Below are 19,926 nucleotides of genomic sequence, written 5' to 3'. Positions count from 1 at the left end.
GAACTATAAACATGCCCAATTACTGATTGTTACTCTCAACTGGTCAAGGTCTGTTTAGTTAGGCCTGATTAGACCTCTGAGTTTGGGTCTGGATCTGTTTGGTCAACTAGCGGAAGACAGGGAGGGTGTTTGGGAAACTATAGGGGACGTTTTGCAATTCCCCAAAAATACTTTTAAGTCAAGTCAACCTCATTTATATAGCGCTTTTAACAATGTAGATTGTTTCAAAGCAGCTTTACAGAGATAAACATATAATTTAAGGTAACAGAGATCGGTTTGGTTTTATAGTGGTTCTTGAAAAATGTTTTTTCCAGCTAAAGTTAGTTTTGATTGATTCACTTCCGTCTAAATGATCATTTGTTATTAAATTAGGGGCCGCTAAGACGACACCGTTCTCTCTAAACAGACTTTAAACGTGAACCTGTGATAGACGCTGATGGCGTTCACATGCGCATTAAGAATTGATTCTATAGTTATGTGCGTTTGAATATATGTGCGCAGGTTTGTAATTCCTTACAAACCATGCCTAAACAAACTACTTGTCTTGTCTTTAAATTTTGATGCAGAATTTTATTTTATCTTATCACTTTGGGTAGGTACGCGAACCGAAAAATTCCACAACGCTTTATCTGTAGAGTGGTATAGGGATCCTCCATAGGGAGAGGCTGGTTGGCACTGCAGCACTTTATTGTCATCGGGTCCAGGCGAAAGTCCTTCGTCAGATCTGGAAACGGCCTGGATCCGGCAGGCTGCGGGAAAACCTCGGGATAAACAAAGACACTAAAATTAGCGTAGATGCCATTCTTCTTATGATGTAACGAGTACATCAGGATTTAAGGGAAGTGTTCCAAGTTTCAGCTGACCTAATCTAAGCAGCCTAATATTGAATTATAGAAGTCTATAGAGTGTTATGTGAATGCTAGGTCAAAGAGATGTGTTTTTAGTCTAGCTTTGAACTGAATGACTGTGTCTGCTTCCCGGACAATGTTAGGAAGATTGTTCCAAAGTTTTGGTGTTAAATAGGAAAAGGATCTACCGCCAGCAGTCGATTTAGATATTCTAGGTATTATCAACTGGCCAGAACTTTGAGATTGCAATAGACGTGAAGGACTATAATGCGTTAAGAGCTCGCTCAAGTACTGGGGAGCTAAACAATTTAGTGCTTTGTAAGTAATCAGCAATATTTAAAAATTTTGACGATGTTTAATAGGGAGCCAATGCAGTGTTGACAGAACCGGGCTAATATGGTCGTACTTCCTGGTTCTGGTAAGAACTCTAGCGGCTGCGTTTTGAACTAGCTGTAGTTTGTTTATTAAGCATGCAGGGCAACCACCCAGTAGAGCATTACAATAATCTAGCCTTGATGTCATGAACGCATGAACTAGTTGTTCCGCATTTGTCAATGAGAGCATATGATGTAATTTAGATATATTTTTAAGATGGAAAAATGTGGTTTTACAGACACTAGACACGTGACTTTCAAATGAAAGATTGGTATCAAAGAGCACACCCAGGTTCCTAACTGATGACGAAGACTTAACAGAGCAGCCATCAAGTGTTAGACGGTATTCTAGGTTATTAGGTGTGGAAGTTTTTTGTCCAATAATTAGAATCTCTGTTTTCTCAGAATTTAGTAGTAGGAAATTACTAGCCATCCAATTTTTGATATCAACTATGCATTCCGATAATTTTGTGAATTGGTGAGTTTCGTTAGGTTTGGAAGAAATAGAGAGCTGAGTATCATCAGCATAACAGTGAAAGCTAATTCCATGTTTCCTAATGATATCTCCTAAAGGTAGCATGTACAGAGTGAACAGCAGCGTTCCTAGTACTGAGCCTTGTGGTACGCCATACTGAACTTGTGATCGATAAGACACTAATAGAGAGATACAACCACGATCGGTTGATAAGAGCAAATCATTTGTGACTCTAATGAGAGCTGTCTCAGTGCTATGGTGCGGTCTAAATCCTGACTGGAAATCCTCGCAGATACCATTTCTTTCAAGAAAGGAACACAGTTGTGAGGATACTGCCTTTTCTAGTATCTTTGACAGAAAAGGTAGATTTGAGATCGGCCTGTAATTGACTAATTCTGTAGGATCAAGTTGCGTTTTTTTAACAAGCGGTTTAATCATAGCCAGCTTAAAGGTTTTTGGTACGTATCCTAGAGACAAAGATGAATTAATGATGTTAAGGAGAGGATCTATGACTTCTGGAAGCATCTCTTTCAGTAGTTTAGTCGGTATAGGGTCTAACATACATGTTGTCGATTTAGATGAATTAACGAGTTTGCAAAATTCTTCCTCTCCTATGGCAACAAATGAATCAAATTTTACCTCAGGTAGACTATAATGCACTCCCTGATGTGATGCTGTAGTAGACGGTTGCATAGTTATAATTTTGTCCCTAATATTATCAAAAACTTCTGGGCTTGAAGCTTTCTTTTTCTTTAGAGTAGCCACCTTTTCAAATACCTTGGATTATGTTTATTTTATTTTAATAGGGTTGAAAAATCAGCAGATCTAGCAGCTTTTAAAGCCTCTCTGCAAGCAATCGAGCTCTCCTTCCATGAAATCTGAAATACCTCTAGTTTTGTTTTCTTCCAGGTGCGCTCCATTTTTCTGGCTGCTCTCTTAAGGGCCCGGGTGTGCTCGTTGTACCACGGCGTTGGACTATTTTCTTTAATCTTCTTTAAGCGCAACGGAGCACCTGTGTCTAAAGCGCTGGAAAGGAGAGAGTTAAAAGTTTCTGTTGCAATATCAAGTTCTTCTAAGCTATCCGGGATGCTGAGACGATGAAACTGATTAGGAAGATTATTAATAAAGCAATCTTTAGTAGCCGAAGTGATAGGTCTTACATACTTGTAACATGGAGTTGGCTTTGCAGCCTTGGCTAAATGTAATTTACATGACACTAGATAATGATCTGAGATGTCGTCGCTCTGCTGCAGAATTTCAACAGCATCAACATTGATTCCATGTGATAATATTAGATCTAGAGTATGATTACGACAATGAGTAGGTCCTGACACGTGTTGTCTAACTCCAATAGAGTTAAGAATGTCTTTAAATGCCAATCCCATTGCATCTTTTCCATTATCTACATGTATATTAAAATCACCAACAATTAGGACTTTATCTGTAGTCAATACTAATTCTGATAGAAAGTCAGCAAATTCTTTGATAAAGTTTTTATGGTGCCCTGGTTGCCTGTATACAGTTGCCAGCAGAATTCTCAAACTTGATTTATTGTTTACATTATATATTTTTACATTAAGCACCAACACTTCAAAAGAAGTATATTTAAAACTAGATTTTTTAGTGGTTTTGAAAATATTACTATAAATTACAGCAACACCTCCCCCTTTGCCTTTCAGGCGAGGTTCATGCTTATAACAGTAATCATGGGGGGTGGACTCATTTAAAGTAATGTAATTGTCTGGTTTTAGCCAGGTTTCTGTCGTACACAGTACATCTAGGTTATAATCTGAAATCATATCATTAACTATGAGCGCTTTTGAAGTAAGGGATCAAATATTCAGCAACCCAAGCTTTATCGTTTGCTCATCTGTATTATATCTATTTTTTTATTTATTGAATATCAATTACATTTTTAACCTTAGATCGGTTTGGACATTTTTTGGATTTCCAAATTCGGGGAACAGACACAGTCTCTATATGATGATATCTAGGTGAAAGCGGCTCTACGTGATGGGATTTATCTGACCTTGGTGACGCGAGGCCGCTAGCAGACGGTCGGTTTAGCCAGTTTGTCTGCTTCCTGACCTGAGCCCCAGATTGTCATGTTTTGTCTCTAAGACTATGAGCCAAATTACTAGAGAGAAGAGCAGCACCATCCCAGGAGGGATGAATACCATCTCTTTTCAACAGGTCAGGTTTGCCCCAAAAACATTCTCCAATGTCTATGAATTCTATATTATTTTGCGGACACCACTTAGACAGCCAGCTATTGAGTGATGACAATCTGCTAACTATCTCATCACTCCTTCGAACAGGAAGGGGGCCAGAGCAAATTACAGTGCCTGACCTCGTACTTCCGAGTTCAAACACCTCTTTAATATTAATTTTGGTGATCTACGACTGGCGGAGTCGAACATCATTAGTGCCGACGTGAATAACAATCTTAGAGAATTTACGATTAGCATTAGCCAGCACTTTTAAATTTCCTTTGATCTCAGGCGCTCTGGCTCCCGGCAAACATGTGACTATGTTGGCTGGTGTACCTATTTTCACGTTCCGTGTAATAGAATCGCCAATTACCAGGGCACAATCAACAGAATTCTCAGTGGGTGTTTCACTGAGTGGGGCAAATCGATTTGTTGTGGTAATCGGAACGGAAGAGTGGTTTTTTGATCCGCGACTAGAGCGATCCCTCACTGTCACCCATTTGCCTGGCTGCACAGGCAATAATTCAGCCGGAACCGAATCATGTATAGAGTTCACTATGCTAGGCGCATCCAAAATAGAATCTAAAGCTCTAGCACACTTACTATCCTCAATTAAAGTTTGGATGCGTGTTTCTAATTCTGAAATCTTCTCCGTCAGCCTGACTGTTTCCTTGCATTTATCACATATAAACCCTATATTGCCGACGGGGAAGGCTATGCTAAACATGTAACATGAAGTGCAGGTGACAATAACAGGACAAGACATTACTCACCGTGTTTGTTGACTGATTCTTACTCACCTGGGCTTTTTATGAACTAGGCGTGGGCGCGCAAGAGAAAAATAAATAAATAACTGAGCGCACGGGTGGCGCGTTAACAGGCTAGCGAGTTACTAGTGTGTTGTGCTAACAATAACGGAAGCTAGCGATGTCAGGTTAATCTGAGATGTTGTCTTAGCTGTATTTAGTAGTATAAACAACTAGAAATGGTAGTAAATGATGGTTCAAAACAGAAAGAAATACAAAGCTAATACGAGGCTTAGACAGAGCTTACAGCCTCGAAGCAAACAAAACACAGCAGGCAGCTAGGCAGACAGGAGCAATCGATCAGGATCAGGATAAAGGTTTTACCATATAGAAAACTAAGCCTATTTTAGAAAAAAAAGAAAAAAAAATTTGCATACTTACCAAGGGTGCATTTATTTTAATTACAGTAATATTATGAATGTAATATTGTATAACTGTAATATTGTAAAATATTATTACAATTTAAAATCACTGTTTTTCGCTTCAATATGTTAAAATTGTAATTAATTCCTGTGATCAAAGCTAAATTTTCTTCAGTGTCACATGATCCTTCAGAAATTTTTGTGTGGAAGTATTTGAGTTTTACAAAAAAAAAAATTTTATCATTGTATCCAGACAATTTTGAAATATATTGAGGTTACATTAAAATTTGGCAGGTATGTGTTTATTTTCATGAAAATAATGTCACAGTGTTTTTTTTTTCTTCAATGTTGAACCCTCTCATAGTTACCTTAAATGTAATTTTCAAACAACTTTATTCTGGTTGCTGTCAGTGAGAGGGTTAGGCTGTTTATAGTGTAAATTGTTTAAATATGTGGCATTATTATGTAAAGATGCGGCAGTAGTGTTTCTCAAGAGTAATTACCTGAATTAAACTGATTGATGTGTCTCTTTTATTGGCTTGAGTGTGTGCTTTACTGGCGGAGGAGAGTGTTTTTAAAAACGGTTTGTGTGATGAGAGTGTTTCAGTAATGAGGTCCCATGGGACTCTCACCGGGTAATTACAGTCTCTATGAGATATTAAACTGTTTCCTGTGTCTTTTTGTTGGGCTTTAATTGCATGCAACAAGTCTTTTTCATTCTTTTCCATGGCACAAACAGATGTAAGTCGCGTTATGTCTGGAAAATAATTGTTTTATATGATAAATAGCTTCACATAAGAGAATTTTAAGAGACTTCATAGAGAGCTGAAAGATTACACATATTATTGAAATTGATCGCTGAAGTGTGTATAATCTTCGGGGACTGTGTTGATGTGTTGGGCAATCACACTGTTTTTGTACTATTCTTGTTTGAATATATAAATTTGAACACCTAAGCTGATAATTCAAAGTAGGCACCTAAGCTGTATAATTCAACGGTATTTTTAATTATTTTAATACAAATTTATTAGCTTAGGTTTACGGACCAACTATAGAGACATGGTAATGGTAAAAAAATTAAATGGGAGGACAAATTATATTTCAATGCTTTTGCCTTTTCTCACAAAACTTTTCTCTTGTGCTTGCAATTATTTTTGTGATGGAAACAATATGAGGTGAGAGTTATAACATCTTGCTTAAGACTGTAATCCTGGTTCCCTGAGAATGGAAGATACTGCATCTGATGATGATGATGCTTTGGGAATGCCTCTGCGTGATTGCGTCTGAAGCAAATGTGTAATCACTCATTGGTGGAAGGTCATCCCTTGACTCATGACTTTGTAACCAGAAAGCTATAAAGGATACCCGGACCAAACATCAACTTTTTGATTGGCTGAATTACCTCACAGGTGTGCAGGAAGTATGGCAAGTCGAAGCAGCATCTTGTTCCCTTCTCAGGGAACCAGTGTTACAGTTGTCACCGAGATTTTTCCTTTCGATGGAACCCTTGCATGATTTACAGGCCTTAGCCTCATAGCACCACGTAGGAAACAAGACACCAACCGGTTTGTCCCGAATGATTCATCACCCAAAGGTGCATGGTAAGCCGCAATGGCCACCACATAAACCTTCAGAGTGGAGGGGGACAGTCCAGCAGAAAAACAATCCTGAAAGAGCTTCAACACTGAACCAACCGGGCAGTTTATAGGGTCCAACCAGTGTGAAGTGAAGACTCTCCACTTCAAGGCGTAGAGTCTCCTCGTGGAGGGAGCTCTAGGGTTTAAGATGGTCTCAGTCGAGAGACCAGAGTACACGAGTTGGTCTCCCTCAGGGGCCAAACCCACAGTTTCCATAACTCTGGCTTGGGGGTGAAAGATCGTACCCCCAGCCTGGGAAAGGAGTTCCTCTCTGATGGGAATCTCCTAAGACATCTGTCTCACTAAGACATCTGCACGTAACCCCTGATGATGTGAAATGGGTTGCCCTTCAGGGAAATCCCATTGGTCTTCAGCCACCACTGTAATGGTCTCATCTACAGAAGCCCAAAAGAGCCATGTTGGATGCAGCTGCCATAAGTCCCAACAGTCTCTGAAACTGTTTCACAGTGATGGCTTGGTCTAGCGTGATCCTGCTTATGGCTGAAAGGACCGGCTCTTTCCGAGCAGGACACGACACCTCGATCCTGAACCACCATTTCCTTGGATTGAGCGAGGGGATCACAGGGGATCTGTCTCTAGGGTGTGTCTAGATGTCATGGTCTCCGCTGACATTCGGAGCTGTTGTGGGCGTCTCTAGGTGCAGGTCCACCATCTGGTCTGGATACACCAGATCTGGCTGACTATGGTAACCTTGGGAAAAGAATAAGACAGATAAGTGTAGGAGCCATTCCTCTTACAATGTAACATGTACATCAGATTTTATGGGAAGTGTTCCCAGTTCCGGTTGACCTACTGCAATTAATGCAGCCTATCAATTCCCAAGGGATTTGAATTCTAGAAGTATTAGTATTTCTTTCACACCATCTCATAGTAACTTGTAACATTGAAGTGTTGTGATTATGCTTATAACGCTGAGATACTGGATTTTGTAAATCTTTCATAGTGCTGCCGACATATCTGAAAGTATTTCATTTCAAATGTTACAATTTGTGGTTGGGAAAGGAAACGTGTTGCGTTAGAGTAACCTAAATTATACCATTGGTGATTTGATGAACCATGAGTTCCCTTTCGAGGGAACTCGCGATGCGTCAACGACGCTTTGGGAACGCTCCCAGCGTGAATGCGTCTGAAGCATCTATGTCAACTAGTCCAATGGAAGGAATGAATGTCACGGGCGGGTGACGTCATGACCAGGAAGTGATAAAAGAGCATCCGGTGCAAACCGGCATTAGCTTCTGTTGCCTCAGCAAGCGATCTGTGTCAAACTGTCTGTTATATTTACTGTTGTCTGTCTGATATATATATTTATGGAAACTAAACAATTGCACAAACTCTGTGTTCTCCCTGCTCGCGCTATTTAACGAGTAGGGACACACACGAGCTTTGTGTGATGTGTTTGGGAGTAGAGCATGCGGTATCAGCCTCCGAGGGGGCTGATTGCCAACATTGTGAGAAGCTTTCGCTTCGCATGCTCCGCTCCCGCCTGTCACTTTTCGAGGAAAGTGGCCGGGCTCGCAATTCTCAGGGTGACAGGTCCCGCGTCTGCCGAGGCAGCGCGGAGAATGCATTCCTGTGGATCGCGAATAGGATCTCTTTACGGGGTTGGAGACGGGTCCGCGGATCTTATCTCCTCCCTTTCCACGAGGGATCCAGTGCTCTCTCGCCGGTCTCGGAAGCCCGCGCTGCGGTCTCTTCCGCCCGGGGAGAGAGAGAAATCAATGCTTCAGTGCTCTACCTCCGAGGAGGTAGATGTGCTGGGCATTGAAAGTGACACAATCATGGGGGAAGTGAATTTGCCATCTCTTTCCCCAGCGTATGAGAAATATATATAGCCTATATATATATATATGATAGTTGATATATTATATAAAAAATAAAGTGAATATATATAAAAAAATATATATAAAAAATAATAAGCTGGTGGAAGTGTTTACTAAGGCTGTAGATAAATTAAATATTTATGGCCAGCAGAAATAAGGGGGCACTCGTCCTAAAAATAAAATAAATTAAACGAGTTCCCTTCCCTCTATTTTTCCACCTCCATCACGGGGCCTTCCATTTTTCCCGATCTGCACAGCGAGCTGTCTAGATCATGGAAAAAGCCTTACTCCTCTTGTCTTTTAGCCCCCACATTCATGTATATTCAGATATTTGGGGGTTAAGAGGGTATGGCTATGGGGCAATACCCCGGGTAGAACAGACGCTTGCGAGCTATCTGTCTCCCGGTTCAGTATCGTACCTGAAGGCGTCGGCTTCTCTCACTAAACCATTAAAGAAAACTATTTTTTAATCTAGTGGGAAAAGCATATATGGCAGTGGGTCTAGCATGGGCCTGCTTGCACACCATAGCAGTGCTACAAGCATATCAGGCTGACCTGCTGCGGTATTTGGACAGAAGTGAGGGAGTTTGGCCCGATGGGGTTTGAGAACTCCGTCGGGCCACAGATTTATCTCTCAGGGATGGCAGCCCTTGTGGTCACTGAGAGACACCTCTGGCTCAATTTGATGGGAATCATAGAGAAAGATACAAGATAATCTCTCCCTCGCTATGTCCAACCCCCTGGGGCTGCTGGGCGTGAGCAGCTCCAGCCGTCTAGTTTCTCATACACAACACAGCAGCCAAAGCCTTCAAAGCAGAAGCCGGATCCGAGGACCGTTCTTCACGCTGAGAAGGCTGCGGCTCAAAAGAAAAGGTCTGGCGTCACATACTAGATCTTCGTCTGTTGGAGTGTTTGGTGCTGGAACTCAAGTCCAAAATGCTGACACTCAAACAGATCGTGACTCAAATCAGATCCGAGGACTGGTTTGTCACGATAGATCTAAAAGACGCATACTTCCATATCTCCATCCTCCCTCAGCACAGGAGGTTCCTGAGGTTTTCTTTGGGGCAAAGAACACCAGTATCAGGCACTTCCTTTCGGTCTAGCTCTATCACCCCGCACATTCACGAAGCGTGTAGAAGCAGCTCTGGCCCCGCCAGGCTGCAGTGCATATGCATTCTGAATTGCATAGATGACTGGCTGATTCTAGCGGAATCAGAACAGTTAGCGGTTCGGCACCGAGGTGTCGTTCTCGCTCCTATGCAGATGTTGGGGTTGAGGCTCAATGCCAAGAAGAGTGTGCTTTCTCCAGTACAGAGAACCACTTTCCTTGGTGTGGTATGGGATTCAGTGACGATGCGGGCCACTCTGTCGCCCGTTCGTGTAGCTGCTATCCTAACAGCCACAAAAGAGCTGAGGCTAGGCCAGTCACGCACTGTAAAACAGTTAGAGAGACTGTTGGGTCTTGTGACAGCAGCGTCCAACGGGATAACTTTTGGCCTGCTGTACATGAGACCTTTACAGTGGTGGCTCAGGACCAGAGGGTTCTCCCCGAGGGGAAACCCACTTCGTATGACCAAGATCACGCGGCGGTGTCTCCGCACCTTGGTTATATGGAGGAAACACTGGTTCTTAACCCAGGGTCCGGTGTTGGGAGCTCTTTGCCATCGAGTTGTGATCTCGACAGATGCTTCCCTCACCGGCTGGGGAGCGGTATTGGAAGGCCGCTCAGCTCAGGGCTTGTGGAGGAGTCATCATCTCTCTTGGCACATGAATTGCCTAGAGATGATGGTCGTCTTCAATGCGTTGAGACATCTCCTCCCAGACCTGAGGGGCCATCATGTGTTGTTCTGGAACAGTGACTGTTAGGCCTCAGGGCAGCAGCGTCCAATGTGATACCCTTTGACCTGCTGTACGTGAGACCTTTACAGAGGTGGCTCAGGACCAGAGGGTTCTCCCTGAGGGGAAACCCACTCCTTACGATCAAGATCACGCGGCAGTATCCCCGCGCCTTGGTTATATTGAGGAAACTCTGGTTCTTGACCCACAGACAACACGTTGGTGGCCTCTTATTTTGGTCCCTCAAGAAATTACGCTGTCTGAGGGCAGTGTATATTCCGGGGGGGGCCAGAATATTGGAGCAGACACCCTGTCGAGGCAGGGGCTGAGGCCAGGGGACTCCACCCCGAGGCGGTGGAGCAAATATGGGAGTTTTACGGCCAGGCAGAAGTGGATTTGTTCTCGTCTCAGCATACGACGCACTGTCCACTCTGGTTATCCCTCACTCAACCAGTCCCCTCGGGGCTGGATGCTATGGTGCAGACGTGGCCGAGGCTACGTCTGTACGCATTTCCCTCCGTTGCTCTGCTCCCAGGAGTTCTGGAGTGAATCCGCCAGGATGGAATAAGCCTATTTAGTAGCACCACCCTGGCCGAGCTGAATTTGGTTTGCGGACCTAATTTTTCTCCTCGACGGACCTCCCTTGGAGGTCCCGATCAGGAGAGACCTTCTGTCTCAGGCAGGGGATGCAATATTGCACCCCCGGCAGGGGATTTGGGAACTGTGGGTTTGGCCTCTGAGGGGGCCCAACTCATAGAGAGTGGTCTCTCAACCGAGGTTGTTTAGACCATTCTAAGCTCCAGAGCTCCCGCTACGAGGAAACTATATTCACTATTTCGAGAGTTTTTCACTTCTATGGTGTTACCAGCGTCAGTGGGATCCGGTTAACTGTTCAGTAAACACAGTATTCGAGTTTCTGCAAGAACGCTTTGTATCAGGTCTATGTCCTTCCACGCTTAAGGTATAATATGTGTGGCGGCCATTGCGGCTTTCCACGCCCTGGTGGGTAGTACATTTTTGGGTCGAGACCCCCTGATCACTCGTTTCCTTCGTGGCACTTTGAGGCTGAGGCATGCAACTTGCACTAAGGTGCTGGCTTGGGACCTTGCAATAGTTCTAGAAGGCCTATCTGGGGCTCCCTTCGAGCCCTTAGATTTGGTCTCAGAGAAGTTCCTTTCTTTTAAGACTATTTTCTGCTAGCTATTTCGTCCCTATAAGAGTCAGACCTTCAGGCCCTTTCGGTCCCCACCTGCCTTGAGTGCACCGGGATGGCCAAGGCAATCTTACCCGAAACATGGATATGTTCCAAAGGTGCCTACCATTATTCCGAGGCCTATTGTGCTGCAGGTTTCTTGTCCTCCCCCATTTTTCGGACCAGGAAAAGCTGAACCTCTTGTGCCAGTGCGAGCACTGGACACTTATGTTCATCGGACTTCTCTGTCGAGAAAATCCAACCTATTGAGCATATAGATAGTCGAGACTATTCTTCTTGCTTGTGAGTCTTCTGGCCAACCATTTGGTGGTCAGGGCTCATTCCACTAGGAGTATGGCTTCTAAGCGTATTATCTGGAGTTCTCTCCAAGACGTTTGTGATGCGGCGGGCTGGTCCTCACCGCTCACATTCATGAGGTTTTACAGCTTGGACCTGGATGCTGCCCCAGGATCCCAGGTGCTTGGTGCAGTGTGACAACAGGCTGACACTCAGGCATTTGAAAGTCTGGCGTTTTGGGTATTCTCGTTCCCAAAGCGTCGTTGACGCATCGCGAGTTCCCTCGAAAGGGAACGTCTCAGGTTACGACTGTAACCATAGTTCCCTGAGAAAGGGAACGAGACGATGCGTCACCCTGCCATACTTCCTGCATCCCTGTGATCGGCTTGCTTCGGCAATTTTTGAAGCTAATGCCGGTTTGCACCGGATGCTCTTTTATCACTTCCTGGTCATGACGTCACCCGCCCGTGACATTCATTCCTTCCATTGGACTAGTTGACATAGATGCTTCAGACGCATTCACGCTGGGAGCGTTCCCAAAGCGTCGTTGACGCATCGCGAGTTCCCTTTCTCAGGGAACTATGGTTACAGTCGTAACCTGAGACGTTACTGCTTGCTAATCAGTGAGAGGTGGTTTGAATAAAATGAGAGGAAAGGTTGTTCTCATTCTAGAGAGCATTTTAATGGATAAGTCATCAATACATGTTGCTCTTTTAGACTTTTCACGATGAGAAGCAGAGACAGATCTTTTCTTCTATATTGAGACGTAAACAGAGTGTTACAGATTATCAAAAAAGAAAAGAAATGTAGGGCGGGGACTTGGTTATATCCACCGCTTTTTGGTTTTGAGATGTGAGCTTTGCACTCAAAAATGAATGCGTGCTTGCAGTCGATTGTGGAGAGGCGGGGTTTAAGCACACTACATGATTGGAGACGTCCTGCATACTTTACCATAGAAAAGAGGAACATCGAGTCATGACATTTTGATTAAAGTTGTCATGAAACGGAAATTGCAATCATCTTTTTTCTCTATTGTAATGTATTTTCAAGTGAAACAGTTTCTCGAATGAGAAAAAAATGTAGGCTGGTACTTGATTTTGTATATTGGGATTGATTGGATCATTGTGGTGATGCATGCATCATCAGAGATGTCCAATCATTTATAATAAACACTGCAATATTCCATTAAATATTCAAATATACCAGGTATAAAAAATATAAATAGATGAATCCTTCCCGATAAGATTTATAACATGAATTTTATAAAATTGGTGAATTTTCATTTTATGCTGACTTGCACCACAACTATAATGGTAGCGTCATAGAGAAACAATATCATCAGAATCACTTTCAGAGCTATTTCTGTTATTTTCTTAGTGTGAACGGGCCATTTAGTGACATAGTTTATTTGAATTGTATTTGTGTATTTCAGGTCTCATCAGACCAGGTCGAGGACATACATTTTTCTGTGAAGTATGAGGACATGGTGCACACCGATTCCAGTCGCAATGCGAGTCCCAGTGAAGGCACTGAACTCAGCAGCAGTGACCGGCTGTCCTTAAAGAGTGACACCCTTTCTCTGATCAGTGACATGGCCATCTCATGCAAAGTTAGCACTACACACACACACACACACACACACACACACACACACACACACACACACACACACACACACACACACACACACACACACACACACACACACACACACACACACACACACACACACACTGTTTTATTTATTTTAAACCAATTACCTCTACTATCCAAATAGCTTCACACTAACAACCAATGCTTCATTTGTTAATGAATAATTGGCAGATCAAAAACAGCAATTAAAAGTGTGACCAACACTGACAATACAACTTAAGTTTGTATACAATGACATCACTAAACGGTGACAGACAACTGTAAGAGCATCGTTCACAAGTTTCTGCACAGCACCGACAACAGCCTAGTGTATTATTCTGTCACTTATTCATATGGCTACATTCATTTGATCATTGATATTCTCTCACTGACGACGTTGTGGCCTTTTCCATAGCATCGATTTCTGATTCTGACTAATCTAACTCCCGTTGCTCGTGTCTCCCGCTATCCTGATTATCATTAGCAGTTAGAGTGATCTCTTTTGATCAGAAACACCATCAGCTTTACTCGTGGATATGGAAAATGAAAATATACTTTTTGACAATTTGGCGATATTAACTTATTTTTATTACAATAATCCATAAGGTATCTCCAAACTTTATGCTTTACTGCATGCAAAACAATAAGCAGCAACAATGAAAGTGATTTTGAACTTAAGAAAGCTGATAAAAAAATAAATAATAATAATAAAAAAAAAAAAAAAAAAAATATATATATATATATATATATATATATATATATATATATATATATATATATATATATATATATATATATATGCTGAGGGCCAATAGCAAAACATAACCTCCAAATACATCTCCATTCACCCGCTCTAGCTCTGTCTCTCACACACAGGCACTGATCGTTTATAAACAAATGCTGGAACGCAAAAATCCCAAATCTTAGCAACATCCTAGCAAACTCCCAGAACACCCTCGTAACTCCCTGGCAAAGTGGCAATCACCCCCAAAATTTTAAATTCTGGTGGTGTTTTTAATGGGTAAGCACATATTCTTCAGAAAATGTAAAAAATCTAGTTCTCTTCAGTGTCACTGTTTTATTTGATCAAACAGCATAGGCTCATCATTACATACTCAAGCGCATCTCTGGCCTTGGCTCATCATGTTTTCTCAGCTTGTCTTTTGTAATCCTCTTAGAGGCTCCTGCTTGCCCTGGCTCAGTGAATGTCTTAACCGTACAGTGAGTATGGTAACCCTACTGATGAGGTCAGCCCGGCCTGCCCTCCTGTGTCAGATCTTAGCACGGTTTTAGATTTGGGTTGATCCCATGGTGCTGGGTTGACACACAGCCGGTTACAGCTTTAAGCATGGTGTGTTTGTTTGTTGCCTTCTATGGTGTCATATACACTCATTAGGGGACAAGCTTGAAGGAATCTTCTGGGTTCAAGTTAAGTTCAGCTCTCTGGATAGCATGTAGCTTAATCTATAGCATTATTTTAGCATAATTTTTAGACTTATAGATTTATTTTATTACTAAATACTATTAAAGTATTTGCTTTTATTTTTACATTATTAGTTTTCATTTTAATTTTAGTTTACATTTTAGTAATTTTGCTTTTGTCATTTTTATTATTGTTTTTATTTAATATTTTTATTTTATTTCAGTTAGTTGGCAAGGTATTGTTTTATTGTCGTAGGGCAAAATCTTGAGTCTTTGATCGTCTAGGTTGACCCGTTCTGTGACGGTGAATTTTTAAGCGAACAGTGTGTGGTGTGTGTGTTAGTACACTCATAAAAACCTGTTTCCGAAATCCATCAGTCATATTAGTTTTTCAGTGCATGCCAGTCATAAGAGCAGTCACATTGTGGGAGTTTTGGGAGATTTCATCGGAGGCTAAAGGCCTGGGTATACTTTACAGTCATGGAGCGCAGGCGGCCGAGGTATAATTTTTGCAGTAAATCTTAAGCCCAATATAATCTTCGGCTGCCCGCATTCGATGACGGATGGATTTCGGAAGCAGTTTTCTATGAGTGTACACACACACACGTCATGAAGTATCATGAAGTAGATTAATGGCACTCATTAACGGCACTTTATTATACATTTTATCACACTTTATATAGTCTCTCTCTTTAAGATCACATTGTTCAATCTGTTTATTATCTTTTTTGTCTTCTAATTGCATTATCTTAAAAGATTGAAAAAAGTGTAGTGGTTTCGTTATTTTGGTTTCGTCTTTATTCTGTTTGCTAGTTAATTTCTATGGCGTCTGATCGGATTATGTTCACCTGTTGTTTATTTAGTTCTGTGTATTTAAGCCCTCAGTTTCCTCTGTTCATTGTTCAGTCTCGTTTTTGTTGTAAGTGGTTTTGTTCAATGTGTTTGATTCTTGTATTTTCCAAGTGAAGACTTTGTTATTGTATTTCCTGTGCCGTGCGATTATTACAGCCACCAGCAACTCATAACAATAGCAGGCTTTACATAGGAAAACATCTTGTAATGCGATGACATCCGCGATGACATCCCCACTAACATCCTGCTGAAAGACAATATTATGACCGCCGTGGTTGTAATCTAGGCTGAAACAACATATATTCTTCCTTTATCCTGTGATTTCATGCTTATCAAAGCCTGACCTCACTGCCACTTCTAGTAGAAAGAAGTTATGTTTTTATTTACCATTCCAGATCAATGGCCTAAACCTGCAACTCCATGAAACTGTTGGTGTCACGTAGAGCCAAGTATATTTCTCTTAACTAAAACATCTGTGTTTTGCCATGCCACCTTCAATACACATAATATGTAAGAGATAACACATTACCAAATGAGAAAATGGCCCTACTTAAATGCCTAGCCAGGAAGCCGTTGTTGCTCGCCTCTTTGAACAAGTGTAGTGAGAGGTTTTCGTGTAATTCCACTGACCTTGCACGCCGTTCTCACTTTGACAATGCCGGGGAACAGTGTGGGGCAAGAGATCTTTCTCTCACAGGCAGACGGGATGTAAATGGGAGTAAATGGGTTTTTCATTTCCAAATGCCGTCTGATAATAGAAGTGGGTGGCATGTCAGATCACACACATATGAGCCTCTGTTGGAGATAAGGCCATTTGTACAAGAGGAGTGTGTGTGTGTGTGTGTGTGTGTGTGTGTGTGTGTGTGTGTGTGTGTGTGTGTGTGTGTGTGTGTGTGTGTGTGTTATCTTCACCCCTCTATTACTGCAATTTCTACTCTGTTCTTGAAAGACTCATTTGAATTTCCTCATCATAACAGCCCTATGCTCGAACCTCAATTAATATGTTAATGTTGCTGTGCAAGCTTTTTAATTAGTATAAGATGAATCACATTGCATTTTGGGGACCTGATTATCGCTTTCAGATGCTTTGGGGATGTTATTTTGTTTTCACGTGACGCTGATGTATTTAATTTTCTAAATAGATATGGTTTATTCCAATAAGTCTTTTTCAGTAGAACCTCTTGGAAGTAAAATAATGACAAATGTTTTTGAAACAAAAAAGCTTGTTGAATTGCACTACTTGAAAAAAATATGCATTGCATTAACCCTGCTTGCATTTTTATGGGCTGAAATTTAACATGGTTGTATATTTAAGCTGTTAATATTTCAATTCAAAACATTTCACACACATTTTCATTAATAAAAAAAATCAATAATCCATATTCACCTTTCAGATTTCACTTCCAAAATATTCATTCTGTTTAAAAAAATACAACCTATAATTTTCGACAGGCAATTTTCGGTCCATTTTATTTTGCTTTACAATATTCGATATTCGCACATTTAGGATCCGTCTCTAAAGTTACATACGGCATTGCTACACATGTTTCTAACTTCAATAGCATATGAAGAGAATGACTTTTAGTCAATGACTTAACTTTTGAGGTTTTTGTAAGGTTTTGTATAGTAATTGCTTCTGACGGATTTTATAACACTCATTACAAGTGGGTTACCATGATCTTCACTTTAGGACACTGTTCCAAATGCCCAGTAATTCCTTTAGAAGGATGTAGTAACACTTGAGTCTTTACTATCCAAAACCTTATGAAAACCTCAAACGCTAACAATGACTTGAGTCATTACTAGGGAGTTATCATGCTTTTCACTTCAACATACTGTAATAAAACTTTAGCATAATTAGTAATTCCTTGTTCTGAAGGATTTGGTAATACTTGAGAAATCGTTGGGTTTTCTCGTTAAATGGGGACATTCCATTGGAATAATGATTGTAATACTGTACCAGCTGTATATTCTATCCCCTAAATGTTCCCATCACAGAAAACGTTCTGCATTCACACAGTGAATCAGTGACATGGCCATCTCATCCAATAGTATCCAGCTGCAGACCCGCAGTACCACCAGTTTCAGAACCCCAGCGCCAGAACCGGAAGTAAGGGGCGGAGCTTACGTTCTAACACCAGCGCCAGGACCCGAAGTGAGGGGCGGAGCTTACGTTCTAAACCGAGTAACGCCACCTAACGTTTTGGAGCGTAATTTGCTTAGACACGAAACGTCATTATTACACACGAAATGTCATACTTTATACTTATTATAATGATACATTAAGGTATAGTACAATAAGCATTTAAAACATTGATTTTGTGTAATATAATTCTATATAGTTATCCGTTTTATTGTATTATGAGAGTTACTTCCTGATCGTGAAAATAAAGCTTGAAACTTATGGTCATTTTATATAAAATATACTTTATTTCACAAGAACATGTGCAGCATGCATTTTTCTTTATGTAAAATAATGTCAAAAATCTAAAAAGAGAGAGAAAATCCGGCATTGTTTTAAAAGAAACCATAAAAATGTACCGTACTTCAAATAATAGCCGAGTCCCAAATAGACGATTGTCTCTTTACAAGCCTGGTGTGGCTGCAGGTCTGGGTAAATATAAGTCCGGTCTCAAATAGAGGTCGGGTCTGTTTTTTAGTTTCAGGTTGTATTAAATCTTCTAAAACCCGTCAGATCGTCCGCTTTTTGGCGGAATAGAATGACTGCTGCGCATGACAGGGCGCTTAACGAGCAGAGAGAGAGAGAGCCCCGGCCGCGCGCGCGCACTCTTACGTCTTCAAACAACACGAGCACTGTCTTGCTCTTTATTTGTCACATACCAGTTATAGTTCATACAACGAGCAGTGACTCACTGTGTAATAAAAACATACCCTAAATATTATTTAAAAGGTGCAACAATTTTTAATATTTTTAAATACTTGCAAAAATAACCATGCTTGTGTCATTGTAAATAATTCCGCCCCTCCCTCACTTCCGGTTCTGGCGCTGGGGTTCTGAAACTGGTGGTGCTGCGGGTCTGCAGCTGGATATATCTCATCTCATGCAAAGTTAGCACTACACACACACACACACACACACACACACACACACACACACACACACACACACACACACACACACACACACACACACACACACACACACACACACACACACACACACACACACACACACACATTCATATCCCTTTATTGGCTTCCCTTCTATCCATCCTCCCATCTTTCTCCCTCCCCCATTCCTCTGTCTGTATTTGTCCACTGCTATTATTTCCATCTCAGTAATCTGTTGAAGTACATTTAGTTTTCCGAGCAAGTTATTGAATCATAAGTGTGATTTTAACAGAGTAATTAAAGTTTAATGTGGCCCTGATGAGCTAATCCTTCAGGAAATGTTGTGATATTAAATTATTTATGACTAGAGGGTCTCTGTACCATATGTAAATCATTTAGATATGTAAATGGCCCGCTAAATCTCATAGATTATGAATAAAAATGTACTATTCCCATGTTTAGCTTTGGGCTTTTAATCATGGAATTACTTTTCTTTTTGTTCATGCCTGAAGACATATTAATCATATGCTATAGAAACACTGTACAAGGTAAGCCACCTTGTATTATATGTGTATACAGTTCAAAAGCCAAAATAAGTACCAGTTTTATATTTTGTGTGTTGACATTGACACTGCACTCTTAGGCCTGCCTAAAACATAGTCTACACAGATACTGTCACGATTAGCCACGCACTTCCTGGGTTTACTTGGACTACATTTCCCATCATACACCTCCCTGGACTGATTACACCAAACACCATACACCTTCACTGCACTGATTGCACACACACCTGCACTTTATTTACACACACATAAAAGCCACTTCACACACCACTTCTCTGCGAAGTCTTGATCTGCCCCGGCCATCATTCCTCGACCCTTTGCCTGTCTACCTGGTTTGTCTCAGCCTTGCCTTCTTTGTTCTGTTTGCTACTGTTTGACCCTGCCTGTTTTGACCATTCTAATAAATGCTGCGAAATGGATTTTCTATCGTCAAAATGAAAACTGTCTCATGTTTTCCGTTAAAGCTGAGTTTACAGTACGTTCCGGAAAGTATTCATAGCGCTT

General features: G+C 41.4%; 1 protein-coding gene across 5 annotated transcripts in view; it reads left to right on the top strand.

The window, feature by feature from the left end:
* Positions 1 to 19,926, top strand: part of LOC143721223 (uncharacterized) — a 132,609-nt gene that overhangs the window by 28,012 nt on the left and 84,671 nt on the right. For 4 of the 5 annotated variants that reach the window (XM_077211503.1, XM_077211500.1, XM_077211499.1 and 1 more), the window contains exon 3: positions 13,314 to 13,490. The exons of the other annotated variant lie outside the window; for it this stretch is intronic. In XM_077211503.1, the coding sequence (XP_077067618.1) occupies positions 13,314 to 13,490 (177 nt within the window). The remainder of the gene's footprint in view (positions 1 to 13,313; positions 13,491 to 19,926) is intronic. 5 annotated transcript variants of the gene reach the window in all.

The sequence above is a fragment of the Siphateles boraxobius genome, unplaced genomic scaffold (assembly GCF_051911475.1).
Source record: "Siphateles boraxobius isolate OS27281-9 unplaced genomic scaffold, OSU_SipBor_1 65, whole genome shotgun sequence".
Lineage (NCBI taxonomy): Eukaryota > Metazoa > Chordata > Actinopteri > Cypriniformes > Leuciscidae > Siphateles > Siphateles boraxobius.
The sequence above is the reverse complement of the archived record's forward strand: the minus strand, read 5'-3'. Positions and strand labels throughout refer to the sequence as shown.